We start from the raw sequence: 27,876 nt of genomic DNA on the forward strand, positions 1-27,876 counted from the left end.
AGACCATTTCTGTGTGTGTGATGGGAGGAATAGAGGGGGAAGGAGGGAGGGGGTGATGGCACCAGGCGGGAAGCTCACCGTGCGGGAGGGCAGCAAGGACCTCTTGCCGGCCCGCCCAACCCGCCTCGCCTTCAGGCTTCGCTCTTCTACGCCCGCAACCACAGGTTTCTTTCTTGCCCTTCGCAAACTTCAAACTTCACAGAGACACACCAATGCGCTTCGTTTTCCTTCTTCCAAGCCCTTGGTGGGGGTTGCAAAGAGAACAACAGGGAACACCAGTTAACAACACACCCGCCAGGAGGAAAAGCTTTGCGCGCGTGTACACACACACACACGAAAACACGGGCACACACACAGTTTATTCTCTCTCAAAAGGGGGAAGCTGCGTGTGATGTGGGCAGCCGACGAACCTTTATTCAAATGGACAGCAGCCTCAGGGTGATCACTGCTAATGTATGAAATGATTGACAGAGCGGGGGGAGCAGGGGTAAAAGGAGCAAGGGCGTACAGACAGAGGTGTGTGCACTCGCTCAGTAGTATCCGTACCTCCGGGGGGAGTACGACCGAGACCGAGAGCGAGAGTAGCGCCGCCCCCTGCTGTAGTAGGGGGATGGCGAACGGTCCCTGTAGCCACCACGATAGCCACCGCCACCACCTCCGTAGCCGCCTCCACCGCCACTGCCGCCGCCGCCTCCACCACTGCGAGCACACAACACATGTTTAAGTTAGCCACATACAATTTCAGCATTTTAACGACAAAACTGAAAGAATAAACATTCTAATGCTGCACCGCAGGCTCAAAAAATTTTGACCACAAAGGGCTCTTTAGTGCGTACCTAATAAGCAGATTCAATTTCACACTGTTTAGTTCAGAAGCTGATCCAATGCCCGTATGATTACATTCACAGAAGTGTGCAAGTCATTTTGGTGCAGGCCATGCCTCCAGTGAAAGAACGACTTGTGAATTTCAGAAACCACAAGGAAGGTGACTAGCTTTCCAAGCACATCTCCATGGGCAGTACAACAGCAGCTAATTTTGCGCAACTATCAGTGCAGCACCACTGGCATTATGAGTATATGGACCAAAAGCTTCACAAATGTTCCTATCAATATCCATGCAGCCTGAGTGAACGTTTAGCAGCAAGACGTGTTACTGCCACGAGGCCAGTCGACTGCCAATAATAGGTCATGATGACATAACTACCTTTTGAACTTCATAGTTCCTTAGCTCAAGCAACACAAAAAACCTAACTTCATGGCTCTTGGCACCCTCAGAATCACATGCAGCTAAGTAATATAATGCCCAGCAATAAAGGTCAGGCCTTCGCAAAATGAGTGATGGCCCAAAATCTTGCACCGCAGACCTACCCGTATGCTTTGCTCTTGTATCCAGAATCCCCTGATCCCTCGCTGACAGCAAAAGGTACATGGAAGAAAGCATCACAAGCTCACAAAGAAGACAAATGACAACTCTGCTCACAGTTTTGAAGTGACACGTGATCCGAACTGGGCGCCATTTTCAAAGACCTATGACACCCGATTTCATTCTTGAGATTCATGGCAAGGATAAATTAGGCAGCTCATTGCAGGAAGGTGCCGGGAACAAAAATGAAGATACTGAAGAAGTTATTTCACTCAGGTAATGTCGTAACTGCCATTGGAACTACAGTGGAACCTCGTTGCTATGACACCTTCACGGTAAATGGAAAATATGTATCATTTGAAAATTGCGCTATCGGTGGTAGTCCAGCCAGTTTAGGAGCAGGAAAAATGTTCTGGAGCAGTTTAGGACCAGCCACACCAGCAATTTGGAGCAGTTGCAGTGGAAAAAAAATTTTTGGTCTTTTGGTGGAACATTTGGAATAGTACAGCAATAATTTGAGCTATTTGGCAACCCTTGTTATCACTGTGCAAAAAAAGTAAGTGCTGCTCAAGAGTGAAGCAAGACAGAAAGTCAACGGCGGCCGATTAAGCTTGCCTTCCCACGGATCTTCAGTCGAACCCACCGATAATATTCAAGTGCCCCAAAAATTTTACTGTTATAACCAGGTCGCATGAAGTCAAAATAGGGAGATGGCAGAGCGGGGAGGCCAGTGCCTCTCCCCACCACCTTCCTCCATCTGACTGCTGATAACGTTGACTGTTTAACTGTGCGCTCCAATCGCGTGTATCAAGCCGCTGATGTTGGCATTAAAGAATGGCACTGCTGTAACAACTACAAAGAGGGGCCTATTCAAAAATGCGAGAAGGTTGCCGCAGCAGACTGTCAGCTTGAGAAATCCAGAACAAACGCTGAGGCAGGATTGCCACAAGCATCTCGCCACTTCTCACTGGCTTGCACGGGAAAACCCTGTCCATCATCAACCTTGCATGCTTTACGCGAAGCTTACAGACATCCTTCTCCAAAGCATCCAGGTGATCCACATGTGCAGCAGAAGGTTCCTCGCGAAAACGAAGCCCCGGAGGGACTGAATCACTGCCCAGCCACCTGTGAGGACAGCGTTGAGGTGCCCAACAGCGTCATCGTTACCATTGTCGCTATCCGATGCAAGCACGTTCGCGACGATCGCCTCATTGCTTAGAAGCATGTCACTTCCGAATCTGTAGCCGTGCATTGCCAATGATCAGCGGGCGGATCAGCCATCTCCCATTTCGGCAGAATCAAACAAGGCTGAGAAACCACGCAGCCAGGAGCGATTTTGATGCAACCAACACAGACAAATGCTCACTCAGCTGTTTGCAGAACTGCGCTGAATGAGGAGCCAGCAAGCAACATCTGAGCAGTGCAGTTTGCGTGGTCCATTTGTGTTTCGGAAGGTGAGAGCTATGGGCACAGCCCATTCATGTTCACAAGGATGGAAGGGCAACAGGAGACAGGCGCGCGGAGAAGGCTGGAAAACGAGTACGCAGAAGAGGGCCATCATGCAATGACTCAAATTTCTCGTTTTCGTTTGTTCTTTTCAAGGAGTTTACGTTTCACTACCTATCGGCTCGGACACCCAGCAGCAAGACTTTGTTATAATCGATAATGCGGCATGTTGTAGCAAGTGGGTTATTTTACCATGGACAACCTACAAAAGTTGAATGTGCAGCAGCTTTATAACCGTTATATTGTTAAAGCCAGTTATTATTAAGTGGTTCCAACTGTATACCATGCATGGCATGCTACAAAGAATTTTATTTGGGTAGGCAAGGAACTTATTTTTGTAAGCAATTAAAATGTCATACGCTAACAAGAACAAAGATATGCAACTGGGCGCGGGACAAACATGAAGTACAAATCAGCTACAACAATTTGCGCCGTCAGGCACATGACAAAAAGTGATGGTAAATGTATTTTGTGCATCTCAAACGACAGATGTGCTTTGATGTGCTTTAATGCACTGGACAAAATGTGTATTACGTCCAATAACAATGCAAGAAAAAAATTATGGGGTTTTACGTGGCGAAACCATGATCTGATTATAAGGCTATATAGTGGGGGACTCCGGAAATTTGGACCACCTTGGGTTCTTTAATGTGCACCTAAATCTAACCAAGTACATGGGTGTTTTCAGATTTTACCCCCACGCTTCTATGAACTGCGCCGGTTTTTCAAACACGCCTGCTCATGTGGATGCCTTTGCGGCACCGACACATACCCCCTATATAATAATAGCCCAATGTTTAAGAACATATGAAATTTCACACGCTGAAACCCACTGTCATCCATACTTTGACCATTTCTCAACGTGACAACAGGCCCAAAATAGCATTATTCAAAGCTGTACCACCACCGCCATCTTTATTACCTCGCAGCTTTGAACAAGCACTCTCGCACGCCAATTGGCAGCCATAGCCACCACAGCAGCAATGCTAGGCCTAGCAGCTTCAAACTGTCGCTACTAAGCTCCCTGCTATTCAGTGCAGTCTTTCATTGACAGAATTAGCCACTGTCGGCAATGGCGCTGACTCCACCTTTGTCATCCTCGCCAATGGCTTCGAGGCACAGAAAGCATGGCAAGGGTCATGCATTGCACAATGCCCAGTTCCAAAAGCTAGCTTTGCCGCAGTCAAGCATAAGCTATGCATTGCAGTGAAACACATAAGTGGGAAGGAGACTGTGTCATGGCACCCAGCATGTGTCCATTGTGTAGTGTACATTTAGCGTTGACTAAAAATAGAAATTTGACATCTTTTTTTCAGATCACATGCTGCATTACATAACACTACAATGCTTATTTTTCATGTCATACATGCTACCATAGTTGCAGGTCTAGTTCTGGCAGCGGCACTGTGTGCACACTTCAGATACGTAGCTTGGTCCAGAAAAATCTGACAGCATGCGGATGTCGAGCAGACTCACTAGGATGGCTTGCCCATGTAGATGCCTGGTGTTGGCGTGTGTGCCCGCTGAGTGATGGAGTAGTCAACTCGGATCTTGCGCCCATCTATCTCCAGGCCGTTGCAGCGGTCCTTGGCCTGCAGCACAGCACACGCACATGTCGGGAAGACTTTATACACATTGCTTTAAATCTAAAGAAAGCATCGACTGCTGCATACAGCTCCTAAACAATGCTTGTAACAAGAAGTTCGTCAACATTAGTGGGTGCTGCCAAACTGTAACAAAAGCATCCAACAAGAGACAAAAAGCTAGACCAAACTCTGGCCACTACTGAGCCCTTTCAGTAGTTAAGGGGGGACGCGGCCCTCAAAAACCGAAAAATCGAGAAAAAGTCGATTTTTGAAAAACCATATTTTTGGGTTGTATGTCTCATAAACTACCTGTTCTGTAATTACCAGCACCTAATTCATCCGAAAAGTACCAAAAAAAAAACTACTTCTGAGGCCACCGTGGCCTACAAAACACGGGCAAATGCTGAAATGAAAGTCAAACTTTGCATGCGCACCATTCCCGGCCCATGCGGCCTGCCCACGCCATCTTGGTGTCGTTTTGACCATGAATTCTTTGTCTCTATTTTGCCGCCTTGCAAAATGGCATAGTCTGTGCGGTTGAGGCACTGTTCGCATTTTCCCGCGATGCGATGCGGAGCGCTGGTTGGCCGGAGCAGCACGTTCAAATCCCGTAGGCTAAAGCGCACCTGCCATTGGCCACTGCGTGGGCGGCAGCGCCTGCTCCCTTCGATGCCACGCCCGCCGCGCTCGCGTCGTCGTTGCCCCTTGCTCCGACCGCCCCAACATGAGCTTGCGAGCTGCTCATCGCCTTGCACTATCTTTTTAGATTATTTTCTCAGCTTTTTTTTTTTTTTTTTTTTCACTAGTTCTTTGCTGCATGCGATGCCGGCAAAGCCCAAGACAGTGCAGATGTTCGGTGTGCGGGAGCGCGATATGCGTCTTGTACAATTATCGAACTTCCGATCTTCCGCAGCGAGTGCCAACTGCGCAGATGCTTTTCAGTGGCAGAACTGTGCTGTCGGCTGTCGCCAGTCGAAAATCCAACACATTGAGTGTGCCTGCAGCCACAAGAGTTAATTAAAAGCTCCACAAGAGCTTTCTAATATGAAACACGTGTTCAACTTTAAGGCCTGTTTTCTCGGAATGGATTTTTTCGCTAGCACTGGTGCTGGGGACGACGATATCTCAAGACCCGCTCTTCAGATTTGTATGCTGTTTTTTTTTTTTTTTATTGTGTTCCTGAATGTCTTCGCCAGGAGGTAACAGGCTTCCTTTTTTGAAAGCTGGTGCAGTTAACTTAAAATAAGCAAATTAATTTTTGATGAACGTGGTCATTACTGGTTACATCAAATGCAATGTCTTAAAATTTTCTGGAGGGGAAATTAAAGAAAAGGGCTCTTTAGCCGCCTGGGATATCTATCAAGGGATCATCACAGCGAAGTTCAGCTTCCTACGATGTCCTGGCATTTCTCCCGGCTCTTCCTCGGGCATATACATGAACCACCTAGTTAGACCTCAATACCTCTGGAACTAATAAACACATCTTCAGGAAACTTTGCAGTTCCTCATAGTTCGGCGGTGGGAATGTACCCTGACAGTTTCATCTGGATATTTAAAAAATAAAAAAGTGCGGTCTCCAGGGCAGCCTCCCCCCTTAAGCACTTAGACATGCTCGATCATTCTAACAGTTTTGCTGCACCACTATTGTAGGCTCATGCATGTGCCATTCAGCCATTCAAACTCCACCTGCATGAACACCTGCTAATTTGGGCAGTCCAGCAGGAGAAGGCGATGCTTTTTGTTTTGATACGTCGCTGGTTATATCCTTGAAACTGAAATTAGCCTAGCTTGGCTGATCCGGCAGTTGCCGGCTACGCCCACACCACAGAAAAGGTCAAGCCGCTAAACTGTAAAGGCTGCATTTGCAGTTTGTTGCGAGAGCTATGAAAGTTCCACGTATCCAGTGTTTGTTCCTCTTGTTAAGAAGGGGGGACATGAGCTGTAGGGTCAACTTGTGTTATTTCTTGATCAAATCTGATAAAACTGCATATGCTCAGCTTTTTGTGTGTGTGGTTATTTTAAATATCCCATTATACTTTCCATATACACAGCAGTTCCCAAAATAATTACCTTCTATTGTTTGTCGAAACAATCAGCATATATGTGCTAAAGGGAACGTTGTAAATAACATAGATGGATACAATGCATAAGGATCAAACACTGGTCTCCGAGGTGAGAGACAAGCACTTTCCCGACGCCACAGTGGCTCCACTGTTTTGGTTGACTAAATGTGAGACTTAGCATGTGCGTTGATGGGCACGTGACGGCACAGACTTAAGACGAACATGACGGTACAGACAGGAGGTGGTGCCACTTCATGAGTAGATAAAATGAGTATAAAATTAAAAGCATTAATGTCCAATTGAATGTTACTTAGTGGTTCTTTAAGTTATGAACTCCTTGCAGGCAAGAGAGCGCATTTTTTATTTGGCAGAGGCACAGTTAGAACACAAACAAGAGCTTGCACGGGCATGGAACTTGCAGTAAAACATTTCACTAAGGCAGACTACCAATTATTTAGACATTTAGGTTGTACCTATAGAGTCCAAATGATAGGTTGGCTAATATCTTTGTCACTTTAAGGAGTTCCATGCCACTTTCACCAGCTATACACATAATGGACTGTAATGAAGTATCACTATCACTTAGACTTCTTTGACTAAGCGTTATAAGGATACAGTTCATAAAATGTCTCGTCTCACCAAGTGGCCGTTCAGTGAAGACTGCAATTACTCAAAGGCCTTTTTTCTCAAAGTATGCGCTGGTGGCTCAATCTTCAACCTACTGACTGCTGTGTGCCATGTCAAAGCAATGGTCAACTTTCTGCAACCCTTCTGCAGTGCTTTCATACAACAAACAGCCTAACTGCAATGTCCACTACACAGGTCAGCTGTCAATAGTCATGCACTATGTACGCAAGAAGCAACCTCACTCATTAGCGACTCACCGCTTTGGCATCCTCCACAGTCTCAAAGTAGACGAAGGCAAAGCCTCGAGAGCGGCCAGACTGCACGAGAAAACAATAGGGCAAGACTGCAACTTGGCACTGCACTTCTAACCAATGCAGTTTCCCTCAACAACAAAGGGGACGGGGATATCACAACTAACACTCTTGCTGCAGAGTGCCAAGTTAGGCGCATACATCGGAAATTATAACAAAAGCACAATACGTTTTATATGGATATTTTCAGTATTATTTTGTCAAACACTGCAGGCTCCCCATTTGTGAAAAGCCTAGCGAGCACATGCTTGAGGCTTCACATTTTCATGCTTTTAAATATCTGCGCTGTAGGTCAAGCCAGTGCCACTTCTTTATTTCAAGATTCTTACAAGCAACGTTGCACACATTAGAGCACCTGAACAGGTATTGGGCTAGCGGTGAATAAATAATGTAACTTCAAGGACAAAACTTAAGATTAAGCTCACTTTTGTGAGACAAACGGGTTTCAAATCCAGCCAACTTGTCAAGGCAAGCAGGCACGTAAAATGGCTTTGAGAATACGGACCTCAAAAGTTTAGGAGGCAGAAATGAAAGGGACACAAAATCCCGGACAAGAAAAAAGGAAGAAAAGAAAAAGCAAATGCGAGCTGCTGCCGCCCCTACCTGTGTACGCTCACAGTTTCCACATTGCCAGCCTTGCAGCCCTCTCTATATCGTCCTTTTACCATCTCCAAAACACGAATGAACTGTGTCAACACCCTTGCCCATCGGCGCTGTCAATTCATCTCTCGGAGAGGTGGAAGGAACGTGCAGCAAAGGTGTGTGGCACACAAACGGGTACGGCGGCGGCTGGATTTCTTTTTGTTTTCAGTCATTTCGCATTCCTTCTTTTTTTTTTCAATGCGCACTTTGTACGTTATGCGACCAGATTGCCTGCTCACCCTGCCTACATCCGTTGCTGAAGCAACGGCAAAACTTCCCCGTGGCCCCTTTTTTGACCGTACCCTCAAACGCAGCATCAAGGGCACAGACGCACCACTCACCTGGGCATCGTAGACCACCTGGACGTCCTCCAAAGGCCCATACTTTGAGAAGACCTCCTTGAGGTCCCGCTCCTGCGTGTACAAGCTGAGCCCAAACACACCGAGGCATCGGCTCGTGCTCGGGTTATCCTGCAAAGCATAGGTTCAAAGAAATAATCCAATGAAGCCAACAGCCACTGACAATATTCATCGAAGGAAATGTGTTTTCATTCACACATAGAATAGCAGGCATCATTAAAAACATCGTAAAGCAGTTGAAAAGGAACCACACCATTTTAACTGCGTGGAATGTTTACTAGGGTCTCACGGATTGCCGCATCTTTCTGGGTATACATCGCCCACCGTGTATAAAATGCATCCCCAATTACAACAGCCCCCAAAGAAAAAGATCCACACGTATCACCCAAGACAGTCTCCCATCGTAGATGCACGACTCGTCCACATCCTATCTTCGGTCAGCAGTTTGATAAACCCCTCCCGCTTTGGCAATGTTATGCTGATAAATTGGATTACACGACAGACATGATCACGGAATAATCGCGGAAGAATCAGTCGCACGAATGGGATCACTTCACAGCTAGCATTCACGAGACAAGGGCCACAGCAATGCTCTGTCCACATTGCCATCAATGCGGATGGAGCAGCCCTTGTGTGGTCAACTGTGACGGAGCAGATGCGACCGAGCCGAAAATCTCGGCAGTAATTTGGCTCTTCGTCGTATCATGAAGCACTTCGTAGGAACCTAGGGAGTGGCATGGATGACAGGTCTTGAAGCTTGAAATGCAAGTTTTCGCTGTTTTTTTTTTTTCAGTTTTGTGTGTTTTTCTCAAATATAGTTTTAACATCTTAAGTTTTAGGATCGGGACTTTGTCTCTTCAACTTAATCAATTCTCTTCTCTTGTTGCCTGAATGCTGGTGAGGCAGTGTGTGCACAAAATCTGATTTGGGATTTTTATGGCGCAAATCATCAGATTTTGTGCACACACTGCCTCACCAGCATTCAGGCAAAAAAGGAGAATCTACAATACAGTATAAGCTTGCTATTCGAATTCCACGGAGATGCTACGAAAATTTGAATTATACAAAAATCGAACGAGTCACATAAAATTGCTCGGTAAAGGTGCATATAGTCCGACGAGACGCGAGCATGCGCGCACAGATGCTGCATCATGTTGGCGTGAACGTCTACACTTCGAAGCACTGGCGTAACCAGAGGCAACCAACGCGGTCCGATGTCGAGATCGCTCTTGCTCCATTCACACATTCGTCACTACAACTGGCGTGGAGAAGAAAAAAGTCACAGCTTTGCCCGAAAAGCAAAGCATCGATTGCGATAGCAAATCCGTACATAGCTATACGAAGTAAGGATAGTAGTGTTAGCGGCTTTATAAGCTGTCCCGTGCACACAGGTAAACATCAACACATCTCGCTGTATAACCGCGGAAACTCTCTGAAAAACGCTGGAGTGAGGAATCGCAGTAGTAGCAGTGAGGGAATTGACCTTCATGCAGCTCTTGCTTAACGCGAACAAAAAGTAGAAAGCCCATCGCATATGATGCTACCAGCACTACGCGCACTTTGCAAACATCGCAGATCACTTTGAAGACTAAGCCCACGTGGCGACACACTTTGGCGACGTCGCAGATCGCTTTCCAAGATACGGGGCCCGCAAGGCCATGCCGTAAGCAGCAGCCGCCGAAGACAATCCCCTCCCTCCACCTCAACCCCGTGCCTCGGGCGCGCAACAGGAGAGGGTGCGCATCCACCCTGCCTTCCTCGCTTGAGCACACGAGATTGAGCCGCCTTCGCCTGCACACACTCGCACGCTTTCTCTCGCACATACAGCGCACGGCAACGATTTTATCGCCCCTGAGCGTTATACACGGGACATCCCGGGTGAGAAGCGACCTGCAACAGAGGCGTTGGCCATGCATGGCCAGGCGCAAACGCGTCTCTCTCCAGTCATGCTGATGGCACGAAGTCCAAATTAACGGTGGCGGCACGGATTTCAATGTGAATTACCGGGATGTGTTACATATTGCTTTCAATACATTGCTGGACGGGCCGCGGCAGCTACTTCAAGCTATCCGAAATTTTGAATTAACGAGTTGTGAATTAACTAGCTTTCACTGCATAATGTCTTAGCAAACCGCAATGCTTACCGCAATCAGCACACAAGATTGAATATGTCCGGAAAGTTTGTGTCCAGAGTCAACAACAAAAATTTTTGCGTGACACGAATGCGTGACGGGAGGTTTTGCTTACAGACAGATATCAAGAGTTTGAATACGACATGAATTTATAACAGTAACGGACAGCACAGAAGACGACTAGCTTTGGGACCGTGACTCTCGGGAGAGATCATCAAACCATCAGTGCACTGGAAGTGCCGAGGACAAGTTAACAAGTACATGTTCACAGTGAGCTGCTAGTGGTTGCATTATTCTGCACAGCAGTCTGTCCAGCAAGTAGATGCAAGCCTGCTGTGTGTAAGGGCTGCACCTTGTAAAAAAAAAAGGATGTTAAAAGTAGGGGCCTTACTGGAGTAAATGCATAAGTTGCTTCACTGTCTTCGTTAAAGTAGCAGAATACTCAACGCAATTAAATTAACCAAATTTTCTATTTACTTTGTTACTTTGTGGTGGCTACCTGCCTTCACATATGTGTGCAGTAAAACATTGGAACATAGGTGAATGCGGAGTATAGGTCAATCCCTAGCTTCGAGATTAATAAAATTAAACGAAAATTCTTCAATGCAGTTATCTACAGAACATCCGTTTTATTCACTGAACATGCTCATTCACTGTCGGATGAAAACCACACGTGAACTGTCCACTTTTGCAAAATGCAGATCCCTCAGAGAAAAGTCAAGCCCCCCCCCCCCCAAATTAAACCACTTTTTCAATTAATCGAATGCACCGTTCTAAGAACTTGTGCACGCTACTCACAAAGAAACTTTACCACAGTAAATTCAAGGCTGGTTTGAACAGCATAGAAGCCCCGAACTAAAAGGGTCTGAAAGTCAACAGTAGCATCATTTCACTTCCCGTTTGCTGAAACTAAAGCAGTGCTGTAGTGCCATGCTTCCATTCACTTTCGCATATTACGTCCCATCGTTTTCCAATGCAGCATCAAAATCTAGCTAAGACCTGCAAATTTTGTACACCGAAAATAGTAAAGCGCATTTGCAAAGTTTGCATGTTTGCAGTGGCAACAACAAAACCAACTTTTTTTCTTTTGTCCCAAAATGGCAAGACAAAACCAAAACTGTGCCAAGGACTGCTATGGAAAAGGGGCAGTTCTTTACGAATATTCTTACGCTTACTTATACAGTGAAATCTCAATACAATGAACTTCCGGGCACTGCGGCAAAATGCTATTCTGAAAGATTGTTATAGTGAAAGACCCAAAATTAACCATTCTGCCCATCAACCCATCAGTTCATAAGTTGTGACCATATGCGCTATTCACGAAAACATCGCTGTTGGCTCTCAGCATGCCTATTGCTGTTTTCCAGATTCCCCCGCCATGCACCACTGCAGCACCGTATAACGAGTTACACGCACAGACGCCGACGTCGAGAAAACTACTGACAAATAGGTAGCTCCATGTCGCCTCCAAAGGGCAATGTTTCTTGCTTTTTGTTTGTTTTTCACATTTTTAGCCGTGAACACCGCAACTGTCTCGCTCGACGTGGACACTTGAACTATGTCAAAGCACAAGCGCGGCCGAACCCATGCGCCACGACATCTCTCTGTGCCTTGCCGTCCGCTAGCTTACTGTTGCAGCTGCCGTAAAGAATACACTGAAATCTAAGAATTCCCAGATTTCTGGATATTGGTTCATATTACTGAGGCATCAACACAGGGAAACTGAATAACAATCGTTATTCTGAAAATTTCGGTATTCTGAAGTTTGTAGTATTGAAATATTTTTTCACTCCAACTAAGCAGTCAGAAGGGGATTTCTGAAAACTTTAATGTGTTCGTAGTAACAAGGTTTCACTATGTTGTAGTTTTTGCGGTAATCTGCCTTAGGCCATCCTTGTAATTGTATCCCCCTTCTTAAAGGGGCCCGGAACCGCTTTTTTATCGAAGTGGAGAAAGGCATTTGAAGTGAGAATAGGCTATTGCAGAAATACTTTGCCGCAACAAGTAATTCAGTGCCTTCAGCAGAAGCGGAGTTATTGGAAATCAAACACTGCCTCTGCAGTGCTCCCTTGCTTTCTCCAATGCTTTGCACTGCAAAGGCTACGACGCAGTGGGGCATGCCCACAATGCTCCGCCTCCTAAATGTCTCCGTGGCACACAGTTCAAATTTCGTTTTGGATGATAACGTGAACGCCACGACGTGCGCCTTTGGTGCCTATGATGCACTAATAAGCGAAACGTGGTTGTCTTCTGCAAGCCACGGTGCGCTTAGCCAGTGGACTCATGGCAGCACTCCACGGCGGCCACGGTATCTAGGCCATGTAGCCGACCGCAGCTTTATGTCAGCTACTGGGCAACAGCAGCTGTCTAAAGGAATAATAATGATTTATTTCCATCACCATTACATTGACGGAGGAGATGGGAATAAAAGCGACTGACGCTTGACTAAGCACCTTGTCACAGCACGGAGCAACGAAATAGCGAAAGCAAGCGCATGTATACACATGCGCGTATCTCGTTTGTTTCGCTGCTCAGCACCGTTAATAAGGTGCCGACAAGCATGTGGGTCAATGGTCACACAATACTGTTAAAAACTTGGCCAGGTGCACATGAGAGCAGTGTTTAAATAAATATTGCCACCATTGTGCAACCAGCTGAGTCGCATTTGTTTCAAGGTAAGAGTGTCTTTCGGTACTTTTGCCGTTGAAAAAGATTTTTCTTTTTTCATTTTTAGAATTCGTTAGTTGGGGGATCAACCTATATTGCGGTCCGACCTATAGTCCGGTTTTTACGGTATGTTAATTCACGAAGCCCAAGGGGTGCTTCAGGGCCCCTTCAGGCTCTCAGTAAGCGTCTGTTCTGGACAGTGCGAACTTTGGAAACAACTGTCTTTCCATTCATAATGAACTTCAACAGCATAATGTGCGGCCGCAAATGGCACAAGGGCAACCACTCACCCGGCTTCCGACGTGGCGTCGTCGATTTGACATGGGGGAACGACTGTGGCTCCTGCAAGAAAGAAGCAAGTCAGCCCCACCACAACAGGTGCCCAAATGTGTGGAGCCTTACAGCATGATTTCAAGCCCACAGCTTGTCAGCCGGCGAATCCACACTTAACTCTTTCTGGTCTGAATGTTTTTAAGGAAGGGAAAATTTTATATTACGAACATATGAACAGAGAACATGGGGTACAAGAATTCCCACTGGTGTTTTTGGGCAATATATCGAAGGCTTTTATCGTATGAGCTGTCAGAAATCCAAGGCGTTGTAGGGAGCTTGCGACTCTTTGGACTCCTTGAATTCTCAATCATAATGGTGTTAAATAATGCCACAGATTTGAAAATTATTTTAATAGCACCCAAAGCACAGGGGCTTAGGCCGCGGGCTCCAACAGAGGCCTAACCTCAACGTGATGCAACACATGGACGCGCTTGTGAAATATCAGGGACAGCCACATTTATTTGTAGCACAAAGTCTACAAATTACACAATTAGCATTCCTGACACTCACGTTTCTGGGAATAGCTTTCTTATTTCTTTTTCTCGATGTCGCACATTTCCTGCAAGTCCTTATACAGGAATCATTGGCCCAAAAAGGTTTAAGCTATGCATTTTTGTTCTCAGTTTACTCAAATGCACCCTACACAATTCATATTTCTACATGAAAGATTATTCAAGATAAGTGCCTCTTCTAAATGGCAAATTGTCGGAGACACTAAGTCAAATCCACTAGACTCGGCAAGTAGGAGCTTAAGCCTCCTGACGATATTCCTTAAGTGAGACTCATTTCAGGGTGCCATAGTAACAGTACACTCAACTGGTTCCTATCGAGCTCTCTAGAGCCCAATGCAGTTTACATTCTGCTGGTCGAAATCAAGCGCGAGGAACACGTTTGCCTGGATCGTTCAGTGAGTGACGCTCCAGCTACAAGCGCTCGGGAGGCGCTCTCACGCTCAAGGTTGGTGCACAATGTAGATCCGATAAACACAATCCCATGGCTCCTCTAACTGCTCTGGGAGCAGCCAGCAAGATTGGCTAGGGCACTCTTTCTCTAGCACCAACCTCCAACGGGCTCTGCATTGCTCCAAATTCAGTTAGAACGCAAAAGGAACCAGTTGGACGTACGTGTCAATCGGCTCTAGCTAAGTCGTGCACAATGGCTTGAGCGAAATTCAGGCTATCAGTCAGAAGTAAACAACTGGTGGTGACAGTAAACTGCGGAGTTTGCCAACAAGGCAGCACAATGGTTTGCCCGAAGAAGTTGCGACAGTCCCGTCCCATTTTCAGAACCGTCACTGCAGTGGACAATGCCAGAACAATGTTGTGCTTACACAAAAAGAATGTGCACATTCACTAAGCAGATCAGTTTCTGTCACCTGTCTCTACCCTTAACACAAGGAACAAACAACATGAAAGGAATGACCAAGCACACCTGACACTTTTTTGTCCTTTAAGAGACTGGAATGCACAATCACCTGCTCACCTGGTCATTAACGCTGCTCATATTTATGTTGGGTCTCACCGGTGAGTTAACATAAAAATTGCTACATTTATGCCAAGACCAGCAGTTCACTCACCTTCGGCTGCGAGAGCTGCAAAGAGAAAAAAAGAATGCCACAGTCAGACAACGTAAAAGGACTACCACCCTTGTTATTGGGTGCACCTAGCTTGGTATTAAGTTTTAGAGGGCACACTTTTCCTCAAAGAGAGAGCATTTATTTTTGTTTCCTCACAAAAAATTTTGGCAAAGCTAAAGGGCCTCTTCGACGTGGCTTCACCCAAGCACGCAGCACACTTATCAGCTTTAGCTGAATTTCTTCTTAAGAATTCCCTGTCTTTCTATGCAACCTCTCTCTTCCTTAACAAAAACAAGTTCTAAAAGGTTTGGTCAATCAAGCGAAAACCACAGCAAAGCATGAGCACTCACTAGTAGTATCTGCTGCGCCTCGGTGACCGGGAACGGGAGCGACTGTAATGACGGTGACGTCTCCTCGATCGGGATCGACTCCTGCAGAACCACGACGTGCACAAGTGAGCTTGACTGGGTCAACTCAATCACTCAACCGACAGCAGTGTATCTGTGAGCTTCACCATGAGAACAGACCTTACACCCCAATGTAAAATGGATAGATGGATCTTAATATAAGGAAATCAATGGTGTAACCCTTTCTTTATTTTTTCATATCCTGGTCTCAGTACCTCTAAGCACCACATATATTTTTTTCTGCGATTTAGCAAGGCAATTCTGTTCCATTTTATCAATTTAACACCACTCACATCACATGAATGCAACAGGTGTCTTTGAGACAGGCAACGGTGAAATCACCATGGCAGCCAGCTCCATAATCAAGATGAGAGACCTCAATTCCTTTAATGAGCAAACAATCATGAATCACAGTCATTTAAAGGTAGAAATTCAAAATGCACACCAAATGGAGCCCGGCTTCTCATAGGGGTGGCTTACACTGAGACAGCTGGGCTGGAGCCCATTAGTGGATGCTCAAGTCTGACCGTGCAAGGGTTCCTCTAGATAAAGGATTGTGGTGTGGTGGTCCGATGGTATCACTAATGCACAGATAAATGCGATGATCAATGCTGCACTGAAAGCTTCAGACAGGGTAATAAAGAGGCGAGAAGGGCACTGTGCAATCTCAGAGGCAACTGCAAAGGACTAACCTTATTACTCTGGGAAGGGCTAAGTGAAACAGGAAAGAATGGCCTGCACTCCATGCATCTAGGTCTCCAAGCTCGCTGGACATGTTCCTTATGTGGCTTTCAGCTGCTGCACCAATGGCTGAATAAATGCCTGCGTTGGGTTTCTTATACCACATGAGAACTACCTAAAGAAACCTCTTGGCCATTTGTATTCTGTAATTGTGTACTTTTATTCTGTACTTTCTTTATTGTAGGGGTCCTCTGGAAGCAGCCAATACTGTTCCAACTCCCTTGACCAGTGCTCATTTACAGCTGTCACTTGCACGTCAGAGTGCGTGCCACATGGCTGTCTCTAGAGGGCTTACACCTACTAGTGCTTGCAGTTCACGCAGGTTGAAGGCAGAAGCCTCGAGTGATACAATTTGGCTAGAGCTCGAATAAGCAGAGGAAAGCATCAAGATAGAAATTGGTTTAGACGGCTTTAGAAATGTTATTGCCATAACATGACCACCATTACTGCAGAGCTGCAGCCACTGTGGCGACAGCAACGTTGCAAACACAGCTGGAGTGTCACATGGCAAACATTGCAGTAAAGCGTACACTAACCGCTCACTATTCGCAACGCCCTGCTATTCCCAAGCAAAAAAATGCCATTATGCAATTGTCTGGGAATTAATTAAGCCCCTACAGGCAGAATTTAATTATGAGCTCCTTAAGGTCATACACTTGCATTAGAGAATGAGAAAGGTCACCTCCCATTGCCTACACCGAAACAAAGTCCTGCTGACATGCCTTAACGGGCACCTGAACCACCTGACATTTTCTTAAAATATTTCAAATACTAATTACGCATGTGCATTGTGTACAGAATGCCACAATGACCGTTTTTGATTAAGGTGCAAGACACAAATTAAAAAAAAAACAATTACATGCTCCTCTTCTGGCCCTTCCCCCACATGATGTCAACAGGGTGCTCCAAGTCATGTCACCATGGGTAAACACTGTCAATTCCTCCAACAACGAGGGACGACAGCACCAACATGACAAGGGCAGACTTTTATGAGAATGGAGGGGAGCTTGCCCGCTGTCTGCCAGATTTTGTTTTTATCTTCCATTAATTTGGCGTTACACAGGGGGTAATTGGGGGGGAACAATAAAGGAGCCTTTATTCCAGTGTGCCGACGTGACCCATAGTTTTCTCGGCACTAAGTGTTGGTGAGAATAGGCGGTGAAGTGGAGAGAGTCAGTTGGGAGGGTAGTGAAGGTGAGCGGGAAACCGCAGCAGCCACAGTCATTCGTCAAACACCTGCTACCTCTGCTACCATTGCGCCATTTCCACAAATTCTTTCGCCTATACGTTTACTGTAGATTAGCAGTGGCGCAGCCAGAAGGTGGCACAGTGAGCATCTGCAAAAGCGAGGCTTTCATTTGATCAAGTCATGAAGCTTTGAAGATGATTTCCTTCTGCAAAAAAGCACTGACAGTGACGGCAGTGTTTTCTGTGCTATAGACTCAACCAGTGACTGGTGTCGCCAACTACCACGATAGCTCTGCTATGGCACAGCAGTGCATGACGTTAGATAAGCAGGACCTTTTGCTAGCACCTAAATTTGTGTATTTAACCCAAGTTATGAATTTCCTATGCCCTGTCATATACATTTTTTGAACGCAGTTGTGTTTTTTTTGCCAGCATTTAGAGTGTTGACATTGCATTACACAAGGACACAAGGCCAGCTAAGACAGCACACAAATCGAGCGCTTACCGGGTGCGCGAGCGCTGCCTGCGGCGGTCGCTGCGGGAGTCCTCCTCAGGCGTTCCTTCATCGTGACTCTTGCGGCCACCGTCATCGTCGTCCTCCTCCCTCTCTGCAGCTGGCTCCTCTTCCTCCTCCTCTCCCCCAGCGTTGTCCTGGAGGTACTCCTCCACGGCCTCCTCTTCAGGGGTGCCCTACACAGGACAACAGACACAGTTGAAAGAGAAGGATGGGCAACACAACTTACGCGCTGCGAAGCAACCACCATCACACTAACAAAAGAATGCATGCGCTAGCCTTGTCGCCTCACTCACTCAATTGGCTTTAAACAAGAAAAAGGCTAGTTGCAAAAACTTGTTGCACTGAAATGCAAAAGCAGGGTAGGAATGCATATGGTATGTGCTCCTAACTTCAGTAATATGTTTGAAAAAAGATTTATAATTAGTGCACTCCAAAACAAAATGAAAAGGGACACTCAATATTAAATTTCTTTAAAGTCAAAATGCACAAAAGAAGTCAATCCATTTCAGGTAATAGTTCCCAAGCACGAGACATGCGAATATTCAATCACCAGATAATCGCAAAAAGAAATATCTATGCATCGAGGATCCCTCCAGCTTGAACAATTTCAGGGACGTTATCCAATTCGTAACGGATGGGGCTTCCTGCCTGTTTGTCAGCGTTTAGCATATATGCATTTGCTTTGCTCTCTGGTGCATGACACTCTGCTGGGACATGAGCAGGCCCCTGCATAATGACAATGATAGCTTTTCCAGAGAAGTGCGTTTGCATGAGGAGTCCTTGAACTTTTGTCACTGTATTAGCTTCGACTTAGTTATCTGTGATGGAAGTGTCCCTACACTGAGGTTAAGAACAGGTACTGGTTCCCACGCTGCACAAATATTTACTAAAACATACCTCACTCGGATTTGTTGTGACCTCGAGCTTCCCTAGGAATGTGTAAAAACGTGCTATGTAGAGGATTCCCTTGATTTTGCTCAGGCAAACAGATGCTTGGTTACTAGGGAATATGTGGTTCAATTATTAAAGGGTCCCTAAAACAGTTTTTGTCATATACCTTGACACAGAGTACAACTCTTTAGAAATGCTTTCTCACAATAATTTCGTGTCAGCACGCTATAACACAGCTACAAGTGTTTAAACATCACTATTCCTTCAAGCCGTGACGTTGCCCCTTAACCTTTGCACCATGCAGCCATCACTACGTCCCACCTCCTCCATGTGATGAGAAGCCAACAAAGACACCAAGTCAGCATAGGGGAAATACATGTTCTCATCAATTGAACACAGACATGTGATGCCTGCACCAAAAAAGGATGTTCCACATCCGCCGCCAAGGCCGAGGTGTGGCGCTGCCCAACACCGCCTGGTTTACTTCTAGTACATAAACAAATACCCTAGAAAGCAAACGAGGAGACGGGCCACGGTAGCTCAAATGATAAGAGCATCACACAAGTAATGCGAAGGTGTGGGTTTGTGCCCCTGTGGCCAGTTATTCATCCACTTTCCTTTTAAACAATATCATTTTTTTAAATTCAATTAATAAGTACACACATTTCCCCTATGCTTTCCTTGGTGTCATTTGTTGGCTTCTTATGACTAATAAAAACTGGGCCCTCAGTTTCCTATCGCCTCCTTCATGCTGTGACAAGTGTCAAGTTGCAGTTGACTTGAATCGAGCATGTTCCCATGTCCCTTTCCTAAGCAGTTTTTGTCCTTAAGGCTGGAATACATGCAGAGAAGCTTAAAGACGAACATTAAAGCCAAAAAGAAGAGCTGCCACTAACTTGTGAAAGTGGTGAAATGGGCAATTTATGTTTACTCTAGAATTCAAAAGAGAAAAACTATAGGGGGAGGGGGAAACAAGTACACTGACATCAGGAATCGAACCCACACTTTCCGAGCGAGAAGCAGAGACGGCACCACTACACCAAAGTCCAACTCAAGATGGCGGCTTTCTGACTGATGTTTTGACGCGTTACGGAGGCATGTTCGGTTGCCCTCCGCAACACTTCTTTTCTAGAACTTTGTTTTTTAATATATATTTTCTGCTATCATTCTGGAGAAATTCTATAAAATGCTTGGCTTTCTGGCAAATGTTGAACTTGCGGTTGCCACTAAAAGCACCTTTTCTAAAAAAGAAAATCTCGTTGATCGCTGTGTCGACCAAGGAGGTTGGTGTTAACCTAGACGTGCAGCACTTCTTTTCTACAGCGTGCAGTCGACTCCCTGCACACACACCTGCAGAGCAAGACTAGCTTAGTACAGCCAGAGTCCTTCCATGTTTTTCTGGTCACGAAACTCCGCCGTCACGCTATGGGAGAGGTTCATATGCTGCCCAAAGGTGCCGCGACGCGGCGCCACTGTGCCACAGAGGGCATCGTTCGCGTACCGAAACGCGCGCGCAGTGCGAGGCAAGCTGAGTGGTCGGGTGCGTTATGTGCATGTGCTGCGCTATTTTTCAAGTGCTGGGCTGTTTGGTTGAAGTGGCGGGGTGGGACAACGATGCCGAACACGTGTTGCATGCCTGGGTGCCATTCCGGCTACAAGGGCACGACCGAAAAGGTGTCGTTCTGTTTACCTAATAACAAGGAGCAGCGCGAGAAATAGAAGCGGGCCATACCGCGGCAGGAAAGTGGCGGTTTTAATTTCGAATCGAAGTATACGCGTGTGTGCGCGAAACACTTTTGACGCCTCGGACATCGTCAATGCGTACAATTTCAACATCAACGGCGACGACGTGTCCCTGGAGCATGAGAAGCCGACGCTGAAGACTAACGCCGTTTCAAAGATGCTTTTAACAAACTTCTTGCATTGTGAATGGTGGACCATTTTTGACCGGACGCCTCTGTACTATCTGTATTTCGCTCCGCTTGTTTTACATGATAAATAAATGATCGTGCTTGTATTGTGTTTTTGCACCAACACGTTTTATTTCTTTTCTTAATCGAATTATAAAGTTTTTTTTTTTCATTTTTCGACCATGATAAGAATATCAGGACCGGTGATTGCAACATTTTAACACATTGTAAATAGTTGCGAATTAAGAACCAAAATACCTAGTCTCGTCGTTTCTGCGTCGAAACCACGAGCAGCGTGAATAAGTGCTGGGCTTACTGACGCTTCTAAACGACTGCTTGCTAAGGCAATTGCCTCATTACAGCTAGTTTCAACTGAACCTAACACTTCAGGTTCGCCTTAATCCGTTGTTAAAAGCCGCACCGAAGACATTTAGTAGCGAAGTTCGTCTTGCATTATCTTATTCAGAAATGGCATCGCTTTGCAAGAAATCTTAAGCGCATGGAGCAGCTCAGTTCGCTTTTCTTTGTCATGAAGTATTCTACGGTAGCAGCCCTTTGCAATAGCAATTTCATTCTTTTGGTCTCGTTATAAGATACTGCCCACAGAGTCCTTCTCTGCCACAGTTTAACAGAAACTGAACAGCTGTGCTCGGCGAACAATCTGGCGCTATGCGCAACGGAGAATTGGCGCTTACTCATCTGGTGATAAGTGGGACCACTGGCGTTTTGTTGCGAATGCGCGGTGTTTAATTTAAGGCAAATATTAAAAAGCGGAGCCCACCGAAGCGTTGAGGCGAACGGCGATGATGAAGAAATCCGGACCGAGACCGCCCGGCCGTGTACAGCGGACGCACTTCGACGGGGGCGAAATGCAAAACACCCGTTTATTTAAATTTATGCGCATTTTAAAGGATCCCAGGTGATCAAAACTAATCCCGAGTCCCCCACTACGGCGTGCCTCATAATCGTATCGCGGTTCTGGCTCTTAAAATTCCAGATCTTTCTTTTTTTTCGGTCTGAGACCACCGCAAGCTCCATGTTATGAGCGGCTTTTTTTTTTCGTCCCGTGCGCTCATATCATCGCAGAAGACACGCTGAGGCAGTAATTTAATTATATTCAATGTTAAAAATAGTTACGTGAAACTAAAGCGATGGTTGAGGAAGTTGAGAAAGCTAGAATACCGAGGCTGCCCCACACACAACCACAGCGGCAGCGGCGTTCGCATGCCCTCTCATGCACGGTTGCGCCTCTAGCGGCGGGCGCTGGCGCTATATGAAACTGAGGCGGCAGTTTCGTGACCAGAAAAAACATGGAAGGACTCTGGTACAGCGCTGGTAGCATGCATGTTCCTGCCGCCAAAGAAGACATTGTTGCTCCTACTTTCACGCCAGATACCCTCCGCGTCTCACCTGCTGCCATTGCCAGAGCTGTAGCAGATTATCCGCATTTTCAGGCGGAAGTAAGCCATTAGTTTGAAGAAAGGTCTAGTTGTAATGCATTTGCGTACTTATTTTTGAGCGTACACAAATTGCCGTGCATAGGTATGCTATTAAATATAAGCTTAAAGTAGCGGCACATTTCAGGCATCCCCAATGATGTAGCGTGGGTATCCAATCTGTTTGCTTGTCCAAAATGTCACTCAACCCACACTTGCAAAGGGACAGCTGAAAATGTCACTCAACCCAAGTGTGCGAAGGGACAGCTGAAAACGCAGGGGGGCTGTGCTGCTGCCATCGGCAGCAATGCCCATTTTTAAAACCTTATGATTAGTTACGCAGCTTACATTGGGCACTTAAATCCATCTTAATTAGAAGGACTTACCCTACTGATGCAGCACATTTGTACACAAACATCAAAATAATTTCAGGGTCTCTTTAAAGAAAAAGGTTCTAGTCTGAACTTCGCGTTCGAAGTACCCAGACAACAATTCATCTGGTTTTTGGATATCGGCATTCCAGCTAGGGGCAATGTTCGTTTGGTTGTATTCACTGAGGTTGGCGAAACCTTTCAGGATTTCTGCTCAGGTCATTCCATGTCAGTAAAACAAATAGCCATGACGTATTCGGGGTCAGTAGTGTTGAAGCCTTGTCCGCACCAGGTGACATTCCTTTTAAATGCAGCTCCACAGAACATAAGACTCAAATTATCCACAGGGCACATAGGCTTCGCTCAATTACAGAATTTTGAGTAATTGGGAGCAATCCTTGTAATCCTAATGGAGATTAATGCCAATGGAAAGCTGGTTACTAGAATTCCTTACTTGCACACAATGCCAAAATGCATGAAGAATGCGGAAAGTCAATACAGTGTAAACATTTTTTAAACAAGAAACAACTTAGGCCACATATGTGCTGCAGTAGAGAAATTTACAATGGCACTATGCAGGAGTGGCACAAATGCAAAGTTAAATATTGTGGTCGGTTCACTGCATGTGGGTAGGTTGTGTTGTATTCCTTTCACATGTACTATGGGGAGTGGTTCATCAGCCAGACCAGGGCTGCAATCGTAGATCGCTGTTCGGCAGGTTCATTCAGTTACCGGCGAGCGCGATTGGCCTACTCCACATCGACATCGCCAGACGCGCCCCGTCGCCAACCGCGGCCACTTTTTTGGCAACGTCAAAACGACGACATGCTCCTGCCAATCATCTTGCTACGGAGCACGTCACCTGCATGGTGCTGAACACGATGGGAGTTGTGAAGTTTGGAGCGATCAAACGCTCGTACGATGCCGGCTTCGCATGGCACGTCTGGTAGATTGGACTGCATCCAAACGGCGACTTCGGTCGCGGAATGGCACGTTCAGATCCAATCCATAGTTTAATTCGAGAAAATGCCGCTTGCAATGGGAACTTCAGTTGTTGCATTGGCGTTGCTTGAGGAACGAGAGCAGTGGAGGGGCAAAAGGCGTTTTCAAGAAATGGCAGAAGGCTAATCCAGCATCACTTTCGTTTCTTGAAACTCAACCCCAACATCGGGTGCCAGCGAGCCACTAGAATGTTATTGTTGCCTCCTGGCGCCACTGTTCCAGTCTTTTTTTTTCCTTGCTGTGCACAACACCACCTAGGGATGACGCTGAGAAACTAAGTTATAAATTGTACTAGTCACACATGTTACTATTTGAAAATGTGTTTAAGCTGGAGAAGAAAAAAAATAAATTTTTCAGATGAAGATTTCGTTCACAGGAAGACAAGAAACATTCCATTTTGTAGTATACTGTCTGCAAGCAGAAGCCAAACGAGGGAAGTAAACTTCTGGGGAGTTCACCACTTGCCGATTGGCTGCTCTCTCCACCCTGTTGTCACAAATTTTGCATACTGCCACTTTGTGACGTTGCAGCAACCGAACAGAACGCGTATCAAACAAACACCTCCGATCGCGTCCCAGGTGATGTTTAACATAAGTGCTTAATAGATCAGACCTTCCCTAAAAAGGCAGCAGTCTCCTAATTTATCTCTACATTGTGGAGAGTAAATGCATCTTATGGCTATAGAGTACAAAGGTGTTCTTAAGGCACAAGGACTTCTCAGAAGATGGCACACACTTTCTTCATACGTTTGGCAACAGGTGTTGCAGACAGTGCCTGATGCTACACAGCTTAGAAATCGATGACTTGGCTGCTTACATTTATAGAATTTCATTATGTGTATGCGCAATGTACGTGTATTCATGCTTGTCACTGTTAGTTCTACACTTGTGTCGTCCCCTTGTGTGATTTGCAACTTACATGGCACTGCACTTGACCTATGACATTAACATGGCACATACATAATGCAGTTCGGTGACATGTCAGTGAAGCCATCCATTATCTGTGATGGAAAAGGTCAGTCTTACTACTTGTCAGCACAAATGCCACTCCGGGAACGTCACAGTTCAAAGCCAATTGTATTACCATTTCTCTCTAGATGCTTAAATACATTGCACTAGAATTGTGGATGAGTTTTACAGCGAATACGTATATGGCTAGCCGTTCATACGTCCCGTCTGTTGGTGGACTGTACACCAAAAGCTCCTCTGGCGCAACCCGATGACCATGCGCAAAAAAAAAGAAAGGAAGATTCGCAATTAGCCAACACCATCTAGCTAGCACAAGGCCTGTTTACTCTGATCCATGATGTCATGCTACCTGGCCCGAAATTTCCATTGACAAGGCTTGGGTGATGAAAGCGGTGATGTTAATATCACTGTTGCTGAGTTGAGTGGTTGTAGGCTACTCAGGAGCATCCCCTTTAGATTCTATGGCAGTCGGGCCAGGTAACATGACGTCATGGATGGGAGTGAAAAGGCCTTGTGCTATCTGGGTGGTGTTGGATTAGCTGCACCAGTAGTGATGTCGTTGCTCTCCGTCGCAGGTAAGCACACGCGTAGCAGTCTCTCTCAGGCTCCAAAATGGGTATGACACATGTCACACATAGTCCTCAGGAGCAGGCAGCTTTTGAACAGCAACACCGCGAGCAAAACCGGGACTGAGCTCGTCTATGCCCTGCTGATGCTGCAGCTCAGGCACAACAGGCTCGTGCAGCCGAACACAAGCAGGAACTGCGTACAGAGGATCCAGCAGCCTTCCAAGCCATCATTTAGTGAACAGTCGGGATTAACTCAGTGATAAAACACCAGGGCCACATGTTTCAGCTTCACTGGTTGACCATCTGTACGGAGTGCTTGGACGGTGATCTTTTATTGCATAATTTTGCAAATCCTCCAGTCTGCACCTGCCACGTACTTGCACTTGGTAATGCGTGTAGGCAAGAGGCATCACACACACACACACACACACACACACACACACACACACACACACACACACACACACACACACACACACACACACACAAATGCACACACACGCATGCACACAATTACAGAAAAGACTGCATTTGAAGTAACATTTTGGCCAGACCCCCCCCCCCCCCCCCGATGAAGCATTAAAATAAAAGCTTAAACCGTGCGGTCTTCGTTTTTGTGTCATTTTCACCAGATCCAGAGATCTTGAACCTGCCCAATTTAAACAGTTTTTATTCCACAGATGGACTGAGAAAAAAACAGGCCACAATAAATGTCATTTGCACAAATTGTTCGATCGGTAGCCTAAGCATGTTCTGTTTGTCTTTTTTTAATGCGCAGATTTACTCCAGCAAGGTCCTAGTATCAGAAGCTAGCACAATACATTTAAGAATTTTGGTCCACATAGTAAATTTATGCGGACTTCATTAAAATTGTGCGCATATTTGTTCTTGTATTTTTTCTCACGAATTCTTGCGTTTGCCAGCTGAACCAATGCATGCAAAAAGTCAAGTGCATGGGAGCAGCATACCATGCATGGGAGCAGCTGCGCCATCATGCTGCCGATAATGTTTTTCTGCAGCTGCTCCATTAATGCAAAAGAAGAAAAAAAAGCAGAGAAAGGCAACTCCATATCTGTTTAGTTTTTCAGACAAGCTCTACAGCCACAACTGGAGTACGTCGCCTGATCGCAGTGCATTACAGCTGCCTTGTGTCACAGTGGCCTATGCCTAGCAGCATTTTATGCTAAGGCTTGGCCTACCAAAAAAAAAAGAACGAAAAGCTTATGAGGGTTAACGTTGCCTGCAATACTGCCCATTGCAAGTCATAAGGGCTAGTATGACGCACCATTATGCGTAACAATGCGGAAAACCATACACACATAAGGTTTCGTCCCCTGCAAGTAAACTAGAACCTTCTGCGCCTGCTGCGACGAGCTGGCAACATCATGCTAAGAAATCTACCATACAGACTCATATTCCTTTCGCCCTATACATAAACAACAGGGAAAGTGACGATCAGCGATGGGGTCTACGAAAAATAACACCAGGCACTTAAACAGGCAGCAACATCCCGAAGTTTTCTGCTTACAGCACTAAAAGCACGAGTTGCCCTGCACGCTTCTCGCGAGTCCACGCTTAAGGCCCAGCTAACGCAACTACGAGGTTTCGCAAGACTCCGTCAGTTTAAAAGCACGTGTCCAATAAAAAATGTGATCTGCTGCCTTAGGATCCCATGAACGGCGCACTTTATTCAATTTTCTCGAGCTCTCTCGCGGGCATCGATTCTCAAACGCATCAAGGTTCCGCTTACGCATCGCAGGCGCATCTAGCGACACGACCTTCAGGCGAACGGACACCCGTACCGATAATAGCCGCAAGATATCTTAGGTGCCGCGTGCACTCAGCAAAATGGCCGAACAGGGAACACGGCGTGCGCGTGCCGGCGAGCGCGACACAAATTCGAAGTCTCGCGCATCGAACACATGCGCTCCGACGATACCGCCTTGGTGGCACACTGGGTGAGAACCGGCGGCCGTACGACATAAGCTTTCACATCGCTTTCGTTTGCCAAGCGTACCATTATAAACGAAAAACACGCGAAAAGAAAAATATATAATGAAGGACCCTAATATGGCGGCAAAAGAGTAAAATACGATTACGTAAAACCTAGTATGCCGCTTTTGATACAGTGATAAGACGGTAATGAGGGAGTACTGCAAAGGCGTTTCAGTCCGATACGTGCACCGCCGATCATGCTCCCGCACCGGGCTCGAATGACGTACCGCAAGGAAATGTCGCAGCGCGCACTCAACTGCGGCTTTGTGCGCGCCATATTGACTGCTTCCGCACCCAGCAAGTCATACGGAAACTCAATCACGCTCGAAGCATTCATTAACGCCTCGTGCGAAAATAAAAACGCGCCGCAACTTTTGATTTGCCGCACTGTTAAAAAAAAGAAAATGCGGGAAACCACGACAGACTAGCCAAGTTAGTTTTCGTGCTCCTCAACATCGGGGCGGGCACGCCGCGCAATCGGGCGCGGCGAAGCCACGTTCGCGAATTCGCTCACCTCACGGTCGCTCATGGTCAGCCTCGGTGGAGCCGGTACGTCCTGCGCGCTCGGCGAAGCAGCGAACCTGGGGGCGTCGCACAACGCAGGCGGTACGGCACAAAGAACAGCAACTACGCGCAGCAATGGACGACGCTACGGCGACGAGCAGTACGCACGCGGTAACCGGTGCCTCGCAACTTCCAAAATGGCTACCGTAGAG

General features: G+C 46.3%; 1 protein-coding gene across 2 annotated transcripts; it reads right to left on the minus strand.

Moving 5' to 3' along the window:
• Positions 1–340: 340 nt before the first annotated feature.
• Positions 341–27,876, minus strand: LOC142573102 (transformer-2 protein homolog alpha-like). 2 transcript variants are annotated; one of them, XM_075682625.1, is made up of 10 exons: positions 27,675–27,876; positions 18,007–18,191; positions 15,516–15,596; positions 15,166–15,180; positions 13,547–13,598; positions 8,440–8,568; positions 7,403–7,462; positions 4,346–4,461; positions 1,369–1,410; positions 341–699 (listed from the first exon to the last, which is right to left on the minus strand). In XM_075682625.1, the coding sequence occupies exons 1-10, from the start codon at positions 27,687–27,689 to the stop codon at positions 531–533; spliced, it is 864 nt and encodes a 287-aa protein (XP_075538740.1). In that variant the 5' UTR covers positions 27,690–27,876; the 3' UTR covers positions 341–530. The 2 variants fall into 2 exon arrangements, with proteins under 2 accessions (XP_075538740.1, XP_075538741.1); XM_075682626.1 differs by lacking the exon at positions 1,369–1,410.

This window comes from Dermacentor variabilis, chromosome 2, assembly GCF_050947875.1.
Source record: "Dermacentor variabilis isolate Ectoservices chromosome 2, ASM5094787v1, whole genome shotgun sequence".
Taxonomy (NCBI): domain Eukaryota; kingdom Metazoa; phylum Arthropoda; class Arachnida; order Ixodida; family Ixodidae; genus Dermacentor; species Dermacentor variabilis.